General features: G+C 40.1%; 1 protein-coding gene across 2 annotated transcripts in view; it reads right to left on the bottom strand.

Annotated features, from left to right (window-relative positions):
* KCTD5 (potassium channel tetramerization domain containing 5) overlaps positions 1-13,046 on the bottom strand; it is a 96,104-nt gene that overhangs the window by 8,301 nt on the left and 74,757 nt on the right. Inside the window, exons 5-6 of one of the 2 annotated variants that reach the window (XM_030211874.1) lie at positions 10,758-10,874; positions 1,214-1,339 (exon numbers count right to left, since the gene is read on the bottom strand). In XM_030211874.1, coding sequence (XP_030067734.1) covers positions 1,214-1,339; positions 10,758-10,874 — 243 coding nt within the window. The remainder of the gene's footprint in view (positions 1-1,213; positions 1,340-10,757; positions 10,875-13,046) is intronic. The other variant, XM_030211875.1, reaches the window with a different exon arrangement.

Raw genomic sequence — 13,046 nt, 5'->3', positions numbered from 1 at the left:
AAGGGAAGGCTGGGCTGGTGGAGAGACGTCAGACAGGCAGCGCTTTCACTGACGCTGCGCAGACGTCGGAGGCGGAGTGAGGTAAATTTAAAGCGCCGGGGAATCGGGGATGGAGGGGAGCAGAGGAGTAAGGTTAAAAAAAAAAAAAATACAACACAAGGGCGCGGCACCCTTGAAGGCAGGCGCTCCCCTGCAGCGCTTCCTGCGCTTACCTGCAAGGAGAAATACTGTGAGAAGCTGTGGCTCACATCAACTTAAACATGAAAATGGCTTGTGGACCAGCATTCTGTCTCCTCATTATGTACTTGACCCCCAGCACCGCTACATCAAGGGTCCAGGTGCATGGCAACCCCAAAAGTAGGTGGCTACAGAAGCTACTGACTTGGCTTTTAGTTATTTGTTACATTGTACCCTGCATTTTCCCACTTCTTTGTAGGTTCAATGTGGCTTGCATTTGAGTTTAAAAGCAATAGTCCAGAGTTTTCTCAACAGGGTTGAGAACACTGCATTTGGGGGTTGCAACCTGGACGGTGTTACATAGGACATCACTGTCCTGCACCACCAAGGATTGTGAACTTTCAAGCAGCCACATGCATTAGGGTCACAGCTGCCAAAGGGTGGTGAGTGCTGAAATCATCCCTTTCATTTTTTCTACCACTACTCCAGCAGATCATCATCTTCACACAAATATTTTTGTATTAAAACACTTGTGTTCAGTTTTGCATACTTCTAGTCTAGAATAAACCATTCATTTTTAAATACATCTCATAGCTAAATCTTCCAGCATGAAGACACACTGTCAGTTTGTCTTCTTGCTAGAATTCTACTTGTGCAATTACCGATTAACCTTCCTCCCTCAGAAAACATGAATTGTAAGATTAACCATTCCGTGTTTTTCTTATTTTCTTTGAGATTGTTTTCCTGGTCTTGGATCCCCCAATTGTGGACAATAATGTGGACTAACAAAGATAATATTTTTCCTTAATGTTTGTTTTAATTGATATTTTCTCTCTTCTTTCCCATTTATGTATTGTACATAAATGTAATATAAAATGAATAAATAAAATAATTAAAAAAAAAAAAATTCTACTTGTGTGTGTTAAAATGCCGGCAAACATGGAACTGAAGTATTTTTACTTTTTGTTACATTTGTACCCCGCGCTTTCCCACTCATCTAGAAGCGAGACACTACATTTTCTATACAAAAACATACCTTCGCTTTTTCACTGGGTTCGCTGTTTGTGCCGTAGGGTGTATTGTGCAATTCCTTGGAGACAACGCACAAAAATTCAGCCTGATCTTCATTTCCATAATTATAGGAAGAGCCAATACTCACAAGCTAAAACAATAAAATGAACAAGATTTTAATGAACATCATACAAAGTCCACAACCAAAATCCCTCTCTCATTAGGCTCTGGATTTCTCGGATATCCAACATTCATCCAAGTACAAGCGTACAGTGCTCTCCGAATGAAAGCAATGCAGTGGAAGCAAATGTCAGCTTCAGACTAAAGATGTGAGTAGCCGCCCACACCTACTAGGCCCCTCCACCACAAGCCAACAGAACTTCACAGACCAAACTCACTATAACAAACAGGTAATGGTTTTGCAAGCAGGAATTTTGAATGCACACAGCAGAACAGGGTGTAGGTAAAACATCTCCTTTTCCTAACATGGGACAATTTGCCTTTTTTTTTTAAACAAAAAAAAGCACACACACTTACGTACAACTGCTCACTCATGTTTCGCAGAGGTATTAGTTACCATCTTGCTGCTCTCCCAAAGCAGAAACAAAATGGCGGCCAGCTGGACTAATTTTTTTTTCTGCTTTTATAACTTCCACAGGAATTATTCTATAATTACAAAGTCAATAAAAGCCAAATAATTTGGCATTTGCTCAAGCTCATTAATGCTACACTTTTGTCCCTGATCAGTGATGGTCTTCTTAACAGGTACAAACCAAAAGAACAATGTATTTTCAGTAAAAGAGTCCGAGGTCAGTTTTAGGTGCATACAGTTTAAAATGTTAAACAGCATTACCACCAAGCAGCTACAAAAAGAGGGACACTATTTGCTCAGCAAAGGTAACAGGACCTTTGGGGAAACTGATTTCATGTAGACTTCAGCTATTTTACTATGATAGAAAAATTGGTCGCTTGTCAAGTGTTTCCAGAACTTTTTGGCATCACTGAATGGAGCAGCTATATGAGTCATTCCGTGTCAAGTGGACCAGGGGTCCCCACCTCACCATCCCAGATTTTGATGAAATTTGGTACATAGTTTCTTTATGATAAAAAACTAAGCTGTGCAAAATTTTAGTTCAAAAGACTAAAAATTGGAGGTTCTAGGGGACCTCAAGTAAAGGGTTGCAAAATGTTGCCTGAGCAAAAATGACATTTTGGGCCAACTTCCAGAAGCTGTAAAACTGGAAGTTTTAGTAGTACAAGGGGGATATTTGGAGAACCTGCACTACTTTAGGGCTTAATGAACTGGCAAAACCCCATGTTCCTAGTCCTCTTACTTTTTGAATGGTTTAGGCTCAAACGTTGCCAAAAAACGGCAAAAATCAATTTACAGCGATGTTGAGGCTGCTGTAGTTTCTAAACTAGTTGGCCTTTCAGGTTGATTTTTGGTAGGTGTACTAAATGCAGGGCTGTAATGAGGCATTCCAATTTGCAGCACTTTCCTTCAAGTGGTTGAAAAATTATAAGCGTTCAAAGTTGGTATAAAAAGCATTTTGCCCATTTTGGGCTATCTTTGATGCCCTTGATCTCCAGTGGGACAGCTTCAATATTCTTTCTTTTAGCACCATTAGAAAGAGCAGATTTCCTTCTATCAGAATATGTAGTTTTCATTTTGGAGTCTCATCATATAAGGATTGCAAAAATGCCCTCAAATGTTTGCGGGCAGCAGCCTGTGATTTCTTCACTACACCCTTGATACAAGTGTAGTAAAAGTGATTCTTCTTTCAAAAAGCACCAATTTTTTAAAATAAAGAACACATTATGTTATAAAACTGTATTCAAGAAAACTAAAAAACAGGAATGTTTTTTAGGATGTGGAAAGATGAGGCCAGGTTTCATGACAGGTTTAAAGAAAACTGCAGTCAGTTAGGATGACCGACTTGGCCAATTATGATTGGTGGACCCTGTTGCAAGGCGTCTGAGTGTCTGTTGCTGGTGTTTCTTCACCCTTGCTACAGTTTGACATCTTAGTGAACTGTAGGCATCAAAGTAAGCCTAGCAACAGACACTCAGGAGCCAGGAGGTACCAGAAGCATACAATTGGGCAATGAAACAAACAATTCTGCCTTGCAACAGGGTTCACCAATCATAATTGGCCAAGTCTAACTGGCTAAAGAAGTTTTCTTTAAATATTATGTTATAAAACTGTGTTCAAGTAAACTAAAAATAGGGTGGAAACCATTGTATACATACTTCTTGTTGAAGAAACTCGCACCTGCACCGACAGGCTCATTTATATTGAATTAAATGCCACAAATGAAGATATTAATCACTTTAGACTGAAGTAAAATTTTACCCATTGAAAACCTGATTGCAAGAATAAACGCGTTTGTTGAACTGATGCTAATGGTCATCAATGGATCCAGAAGATCAGATGAATTTCCACTTTGCTCAGTTGGCTGTTCAAGTACATCAGAGTGTCATTTACTGACATACAATAAAAATAAAGGTTTGAAATTAATTGAAGAGCTTCTGCCTGATCAACAGAAGTTGTTACAAGAGCATTCTGGTCAACTTTTCTATGCTGGATCAACTATTTGCCTTCATCATGAATCCTTACTGTTGAAAAAGTTTGAATTTTTGCAAAGAACCTGCTGTAACCCATTTTCCAAAGGTGGTCATAATGCAAAAGGGGCTTAAGAGTGCTGGATGACACACTAGCAGCCCAGCTAAAGGCCTTAACAAGCAAAATATTTGTGCCGGGTCAGAAACTATGTCCATCTTGTCGAAAAGACGTCAGTAACAGAGCTGCTGATTCTTTATCATCATCAACAGCAGCAGATGATGAACACAGTGACATTTCTGGCAAGTTGAACACAAGTTTGACATCTCTTGGTTTTTCTCCATTAAAGTTCAAAAAAGTCAGCAAGCGTGATGTACGAGGCTACACCAAGCGCAAAATCAGGCGAGTGCAAAATACTTTGAGAGTCATCATCTTGCAGTTGCTGGTGGCTTAGACATTCTACCAGTCAGAAATGTGACAAATGTTCTGATTATGATGACCTGCTAAACGAGTTGAAAAACAAAGTCCAAGTTTCAGCAAATCATGCAGAAAAACTGCAAATACTAACTTTAGCACCAAACAGCTGGTCTATTGAAAGAACTGCCTCAGAATTCATGGTTTCAACTAGAATGGTTAAAAAAGCAAGAAATCTGAAATCAGTTTGTGGAATTCTGGCAAAACCAGACAAGAAGAAAGGTAAAGTTTTACCAGAAGAAACAGAAAAAAAAAATTCTTGGCTTTTTTGAAGATGATGAATTCAGTAGACTGTGCCTAGGGAAAAAGATTTTGTCTCTGTCAGAACTGGCACTGAAAAAATTCAAATGCGAAAGCACTTGCTGCTTAGCAATCTAAAAGAAATGTATGTTGCATATCGTACTCGAAATGGGCCAGAAGTGGGTTTTTCCAAATTTTGTGAGCTAAGGCCAAAATGGTGTGTCACTGTTGGCTCATCTGGTATGCATTCAGTGTGTGTTTGTGTCATTCATCAAAATGTGAAGCTTATGCTTGCTGGAAGCCATCTGCTGAACGAAGATTACAAAGCACTGATGGCTAAAACTGTGTGCAATTTGGAATGCAAAGAATGCATGCTTCACAGGTGTGAAATATGTCCAGGGATGTGCTTGAAAATTACCTGACAGAAGTGTTCATTGATGCTGACCCAGGTGAAACAATCGAGTTTAAGCAGTGGGTTCATACAGATCGCACCACACTGGAGACCAAACAAATGTATGTTGATGATTTTGTATCTGAGCTTGCATTGAAAGTTTCAAACCTGTCAATTCACCATTACATTTCCAAACATCAGACACAATACTTAAAGAAAACCTAAATCCTTGTGAAATTGTTGTTCTGTTGGACTTTGCTGAAAACTACTCCTTTATTGTCCAAGATGCTGTTCAAGGTTTCCACTGGGAAAACAGTCAAGCTACACTGCATCCATTTGTTGGGTACTTCCGTGATGCTTCAAGTGAAATTCAGTGCATAAGTGTTTGCATAATAAGTGACAGCTTGCGGCATGATGCAGTTGCTGTACATGCATTCTTGGAAAAATTAATCGCGTTCTTGAAAAGCAAAATTGGAGAAATAAAATATGTAACATACTTAGTGATGGCTCAGCTGCACAATACAAGAACTTCAAAAACTTTGCCAACTTGTGCTATCATCAAACAGAATTTGGAATAAGTGCACAGTGGAATTTCTTTGGCAGAAGCCATGGCAAGTCACCATGTGATGCCATAGGTGGTACAACAAAGCGACTAGCTGCTCAGGCTAGTTTGCAACGACCTAAAAATAGCCAAATTCTCACAGCACAAGGCTTGTTTGAATTTTGTGATCAAAAAATAAATAAAATCAAGTTCTTTTTTGTTTCCAAGGATGAAATTGAATCTTCAAGATCTGCACAAGAGGAAAGATTCAGTAAAGCTTCCACAGTTGCTGGAACTAAATCACCAGTTTATTCCCATTGACTTGAACCAAATTTCAGTCAGTAGAATGTCAAATGATTCCTCCTCATTTGTTGTCAAACTTTGTCAGTCGGATGACCCAGTGAGTGTACCTGGCATAAATGTGTCTCAACTTCAGCCTGGGCAGTATGTTGCCTGTGTTTATGACAACAAATGGTGGATTGGCAATGTCTGTGACACATCATTTGAAGAACATGATGCCTTGGTCAACTTTATGCATCCATGCGGGCCTGCACGATCATTTCATTGGCCTAGCAGAAGAGATTCTTGTTGGATTTCTGAACAGCATATTCTAGCAGTTCTTCCAGTACCAGCAACTACACACTTGGACGACAGTATACATTTCCAGAAACAGCAGTGAAACTTATCAGTGAAAAATTCTTGTCACTTCAGCACTGAGGTTTTACTTGGGAACCATTAAGACACCCCCATTAGGCTTGAGAAACTAGGCAAAGACAACCAAATGAGGCTTGGGAACCTCAAGTAAGATGCCCACCTTCAGGCTTGGGAACCTGTGCCAAGTGGCTGGACTTGCCTTGCTATCGGGCGTGACCTCTTGGCGATGAGGTTGCCACTTCCTATTGAATTGGTAGTGGCATAGCCACCATGGACCAACGCATGCTTAAAGCAACTGAGTGACTTATACAGCAGTTAGAAACATTGATGGGCCCTATATCCGTTTCATCTATCATTCAACAATACTGGCCAAAAAACACTTTTTTTGCAATCCTTATATGGAGAGACTCCAAATTGAAAACTACATATTCTGATAGAAGGAAATCTGCTCTTTCTAATGGTGCTAAAAGAAAGAATATTGAAGCTGTCCCACTGGAGATCAAGGGCATCAAAGATAGCCCAAAATGGGCAAAAAATGCTTTTTATACCAACTTTGAACGCTTATAATTTTTCAACCACTTGAAGGAAAGTGCTGCAAATTGGAATGCCTCATTACAGCCCTGCATTTAGTACACCTACCAAAAATCAACCTGAAAGGCCAACTAGTTTAGAAACTACAGCAGCCTCAACATCACTGTAAATTGATTTTTGCCGTTTTTTTGGCAAAGTTTGAGCCTAAACCATTCAAAAAGTAAGAGGACTAGGAACATGGGGTTTTGCCAGTTCATTAAGCCCTAAAAGTAGTGCAGGTTCTCCAAATATCCCCCTTGTACTACTAAAACTTCCAGTTTTACAGCTTCTGGAATTTGGCCCAAAATGTCATTTTTGCTCAGGCGACATTTTGCAACCCTTTACTTGAGGTCCCCTAGAACCTCCAATTTTTAGTCTTTTGAACTAAAGTTTTGCACAGCTTAGTTTTTTATCATAAAGAAACTATGTACCAAATTTCATCAAAATCTGAGATGGTGAGGTGGGGACGACCTTTAAAATTGGTCCACTTGACACGGAATGACTCATATAAAAGTTTGACTCTGAAGAGTAGGCTAAAGTTTAAAATGTCTAAAGGCGTATCACCAAAATTAGATCAAGCTTTCAGAACCACAGAGACAGGGAGAAAGAAAGGCCCAGTGCTCAAGAGGCGTGCTACTTGAAGAGACAGGTTACACTGTCTTTACTCATCAGAAATAAACCTGCCCCCATCTTCCTTTTTCTGAATCATGAGTATAAAATACACAAGGACTTGTCAAAGCATGTTCTTTTCCTCCAACGAATACCCAGGCTGATTTGCAGTTTAGTACTCACTATGAACAATGGCTACCAACCTTCTCACGTGGATTGCTAAGACCCATCAGCAGAAAATTAGAGTCTAATGCTAAAACCCATAACTGATGGATAAAGATTACCTTACAAGCCAAAGTAGGCCAATTTGTTGAATAGAAATTATCAGCTGTCTGGCCCTCAGGACTGCTTTAAACTAAATTATATATGGCCAATAAAATATATACAAAACAGTTTTAAAGGAAATTAACACACTGTTTTCTACAGGTTACAGGGCTGTGCATTTCCAATATAATGGAAATACATTTTTAATGATATAGTCTGGATATGAATTGACAAGTATGCTAATTTTAACATAGTATACTGGACTTCAGTATGGCTTTATTATAAAAAAAAAATGGTCATTCAGCATTTTATTGGGCAGAACATCTCAAACAAAAACTTAAAACTCATGCTGTCAGTTACACTTTCAACAGAAGCAATTACTCTACCACCAGTGGCCAGGGAGATTCCCAAGTGTTCACTCAAGTCTTGGCAAGAGCAAACACTGAATCTGAGAAAATAAAATCTGGGCTGCATACATTAAAGCAAAAGTTAGACCTAAACGAATACACTACACTGTATATAAAGTGTCATCTTAGAACCATGAATCCATTTCTACATCTTAGAATCAGATGTTCCAGGATGTTAGATCAACTTTATACAATATACAGATGTAGCTCAAGGTTTCTAACCAAAGTAAGTTTCATGGAAATTTGAAAACAACGGAAGGAAGCACAAAATGTATCAATTATTATTTACTGATCAGCTTTCACTGGTGGTTCAGTCTGTCTATTTTGGGTGCCAATTCAAACTCAATTATGTTGCATGTATTCCATACCACACAGTCAGAAATGGCTCATCTGCCAGCTATAATGTATTGCACTTGTTGTAGAGGGGGAGCCAAGGGATATGGTGGCTCAATTCATTTGAGACTGACCCATGTTTACATTTTTTTCCATCCTCACCAGCTTCATTCTGCTCTCTTGGGTTTTCAACTCAACTGAAATCAGCTACCACCAGGGCAACACCACCATTAGACTTCAATTGCAAGTATCTGGACTTCCTATCTGGATAAACCAGTCACGCTTCTGGCCCAGCAGCACAGAGTGCAGAATAAGAACATTCGGCAGCAAGCAAATGGGTTCGCTACTGGTTCACAATCAGGATTCCCTCCCCTCCTAAGGTTATGAGTACCACATCTGTAGCAGCCCCAGCCAGCCTAGGAAGCAGAAACCGAGTTTAGGGACTGGACATAGCAGTACTGTTGTGAGGTCCCCAAGCTATCAAGCCAACCACATGCACCTTTTAAACACTAAAATGTTCAATATACTTCCCCCTTCTTGGGGATTTTAGATTGGTACAATACAGTGAAAACAGAAGGCATTTCAAAATGCACATCTATAAAGACTATGGAGATTAACATTATATATTACAATACATACAATACCACTAAACAAATCTGAAAGTAGGTGGTCAGTTAATACATGAAGTGCAAGCATGTACGTATAAGCACCATAACTAGTTCATTTTTGGTTGGGAAGCGTCAAACTTACGTGGTCACAACCCATCAAAGTCATCTATTGCCAGCAGAAAGTAGAGTAGGCACCCAAGGTTGGTGTTAGGGGATGCAAACAGGGCATTTGCCCTGGGCCCCCAAACCTGTCTGCAGCTGAAGATACAACAATCCCTCTCAAAATTTCTGCCCTGGGTCAGAGCAAGTTTAATACTGGCCCTGTTGGCAACTTCCTCCTGGTCCTTTGGACTTCCAAATCAATCTGAATTGGTCTCATTGGGCTACATTTTGAATCTACATAAGGTTCACCACCTCCTCCACTTGGCCCAGGTACTGCAATGATGGTCAGGTTTAGCTCACTTAAGAGTCTAATCTACATGCACTTTAATCTGGTTACTACGGGTAGCCAGTGGATGGCTGAGTTTCAACATTTGCTGCCAACCTAGGGAGCTCAAGACCTGACCTGGGAAGCACGAGCCCTTCGCATGGTGGTACAGCCCTCCCACTGAGTTGGACTTAATTTTTTTTTAATTTTTTTTAATACAGACACATCAGCTTTGGAAGACCTTTTTAGTTCTACGTTCACGGTAAAGCTAAGCCTTGGCTTATTGTATCATATACCGAAAAACAAGGATCAAACTTTTGCATAGGAAAGAATTCATGGCCCATATTTGCTCTCAAATCACCTAGGACGACAAATTTTACCACCCCTAAACTCCAAAGGCCGTGTAGCATTGTCTTATTAGATTACACAGAATATCATCAGTTTAAAATGTAAGGAACACTACACATTGAGTACAAGACACATAAGAAGTCTCAATCCCCATGTACTCATTTTTTGCTGAAGCCTTGAATGTAGATAGTCAACACTGCCCACATGACAGCATCATGAGGACTTTATGAGAACATACTTGTCCAGTGTAGGTCTCCTCTAGGGGGTAAGAAAAAAAAACCCCCCCAAAGGGTCTGGCACTCCCTATGGTTAAATATTTTAAGACAGCCAGCCCAAATGCAGTACTTCCATGTGGGAGACCAACCCTGGTGTCTAGTCAGTTGGGCCAGCCAGCCTAATGAACAAAGGGACCCTACGGTACCCAACCATTGGTGAAGAGGGGGAAAAGAATCAGGGCCCAATACACCCAACATTTGTACTCTGACCACTAGCCAAATATATTTCAGTAGTTCCAGATTTGACACACAGGACACCAAGGTCATTCCCCTCCACTAACGACCTAAAGGCTGGTCCCTAAGTTTCTACAGAAGGAGAACAGCAGATATTAATCTAATTATTGCTTACAATTACTTCAATATAAAAAAATTATGGTTTTCTAGTACTTGTGTACAAAAAAATATATAATATTCAGACTAATGAGTTTTCTGGACAGCTTTACATGACATATGCAGGAGATGTTTCCCCATGAAGTCAACAAAAACAGCAGTGTTTTCAGAACACGGATTCAACACTATTTTAAACGACTGTAGAAGAGCAAGATTAAAACAAAATTAAGAAATAAAAATAGTATTTCAGCTGCTCAAAAATATCCAATTAAAAAAATATATATTCTGCATTTTAAGAAGTGCATGTTGTAAAACAGAAGGTTGCAAGGCACATGAAAATACAACACAACAAAAAGGAAAAACTGACCCTTGGTGTTTACGTACAACATTTGAAATGTTACCAGACACAGAATTAAAACCACAGCCCCATGAGGAACCACAAATGATGCAAGGATTCAAAACAAAACAAAAAAAGCAAGAATGTAAGGAGGTCATGCACATTAGTGTAAGAGGGAGCGGAAGGAACGGCGGGACACACCTCACTGCTGCATTTCTGGAAACTGGTTTCCTCCCCTTTCACTTCCCTTGACACAATCAGCAGAAACTCTGACTGGTGGTCCCGCCCGTAGCCATACGGGGAGCCTATACTGACCAGCTGCAAACAACCAATCAGAATGAAAAAAAAAAAAAAAAAAAAAGATATATATATGTCTCCTCCATAATGCCAAAGAAAAATGATCATCAAATATAGTCTTTAAAGAAAATAAATGACGTGCACTCCATTTTATTTCAGTTCTTGTTTTAAAACTAGACTTACTCAGTTATGCAACTTTCAGCAGACGAATAAAAAACTTGGGATTTTTTTTTACTTAGCAGTTTGCAGTGGTTAAAGTGCAAATCAATGAAAGTTACAGAAGCAATCTATACCATGATTTGACTCACTGACTCTACAAGTATCATACCAGTCTAGATGAAACCAAAATTCACTGTGGAGAGAAAGAAGGGGAGAGCTGCTGGCTGGGAGGTTATAGATTTCATTAAGTATGACAGCGTTGCTGATTAAGTGAACTAGATCTGCACTTGGGGATTTTATATCTGTTCAGCCTAGACTTTTAAGTATAATGGAATCATTTTATAAAAGCATTTTCCACACGTAAAGCGCATTTTACATGCAGAAAATGGTTCATATAAAGTTGTGTGGAATTAGTTGCCGGAGAACATAGTGAAGGCGGTTAGCTTGGCAGAGTTTAAAAAGGGGTTGGACCGTTTCCTAAAGGACAAGTCCATAGGCCGCTACTAAATGGGAAAAATCCACAATTTCAGGAATAACGTGTATAAAATGTTTGTGCATTTAGGTAGCTTGTCAGGTGCCCTTGATCTGGATTGGTCACTGTTGGGGACAGGATGCTGGGCTCGATGGACCTTTGGTCTTTTCCCAGTATGGCATTACTTATGTACTTCTGTAATATGTGCTTAGAAGTACAGGTGCTGATGAAGGCAATGCGTGGGTCGGCAGGGGGATGTAGTTTGGTGGAATTGCAAGGTAGGCGTACACTTTATAAAATACATGTGTATAAGCAGAGTACAACCTCAGCGGCACTTGCCTTGGAGCAGGTGTAAATTTGAGGTGGAATGGCTGTGCTGCTGGGGTTTACTGTGGCAGTCTATTTTAAGAAAGGCACTAATATGCCTTTGACCTTATGTAAAATAGACACGCTCTGGGGAACATCTATAGGTGCCCGATTATAAAAATTAGCTTCAATGTGCATTTCTCTGACATGGAAATTTTCATTTTTAGCTCAAGTCTTCTGACCAGAAATGCATTCATGTACAAAAATGACTTAATTCTGAAATATTTTCTGAGTGCGCTCAGGATAACCAAGAGCTTCTTTTACAAAGCCACGCTAGTGATTCCCACGCGGCAAATGAGAGGACGCCCATAGGAATTGAATAGGCTTCCTCTCATTTGCCACACCGAGAACTGGTAGTACAGCTTTGTAAAAGGAGGCCCTAAACGCATACTCAGAACCTCACTTAAACCTTTCAGACAGTGCACAACCTACATATGGAGAGAATTTATTAAGAAAATCAAAGTAGACTCCAAATGGAAGTTGCCTTAGCAACACTTCATATTGGGGACTTCAAGCTGGTTAGAAAGTTTGGGCCACAAGAAAGCCTTTCCTTGTTAGTACTAGTGAAAGGTTAGGTTTGTGAATGAAAGAAAGCACGGATGAAAACTGGATATTATGAATAAAAAGAATTTAAGATGAATATCCATGGGAATTCTGGCCCACCATGCAGTTATGTCTAGAGTTTAACTGTTTACAACTACGGCTCAAAAAAAAAAAAAAAAAAAAAGATCAACCAACCCCCACACACAATTTTGCGTTATAAATTATACAGATTTACAAGGGCTTCATGTGTAACACCAGCAGTACCAGGTGTGAGGTCACAGTTCTTTATATACCGTATTTTTCGGACTATAAGACGCACCGGACCATAAGACGCACCTAGGTTTTAGAGGAGGGAAATAGGAAAAAAATTTTTTTCCTCTTTCCCTCCTCTAAAACCTAGGTGCTCCGGTGCGTCTTGTCCGGGTTTTGGACCTCCGTCCCGTACTTACAGGATTCCGTGTTCCCTGGTGGTCTAGTGACGTCGGGGCAGGAAAGAGCCCCCTCTTTCCTGCCCATCGCGCTGCTCTCCGTGCTTCTCAATGCTTTCCGACGGTCTCGGCGAGATTCAAAATGGCCGCCGAGAATCTCGGCGGCCATTTTGAATCTCGCCGAGACCGTCGGAAAGCATTGAGAAGCACGGAGAGCAGCGCGAT

Source organism: Microcaecilia unicolor, chromosome 8 (genome assembly GCF_901765095.1).
Source record: "Microcaecilia unicolor chromosome 8, aMicUni1.1, whole genome shotgun sequence".
NCBI lineage: Eukaryota > Metazoa > Chordata > Amphibia > Gymnophiona > Siphonopidae > Microcaecilia > Microcaecilia unicolor.
The sequence above is the reverse complement of the archived record's forward strand: the minus strand, read 5'-3'. Positions and strand labels throughout refer to the sequence as shown.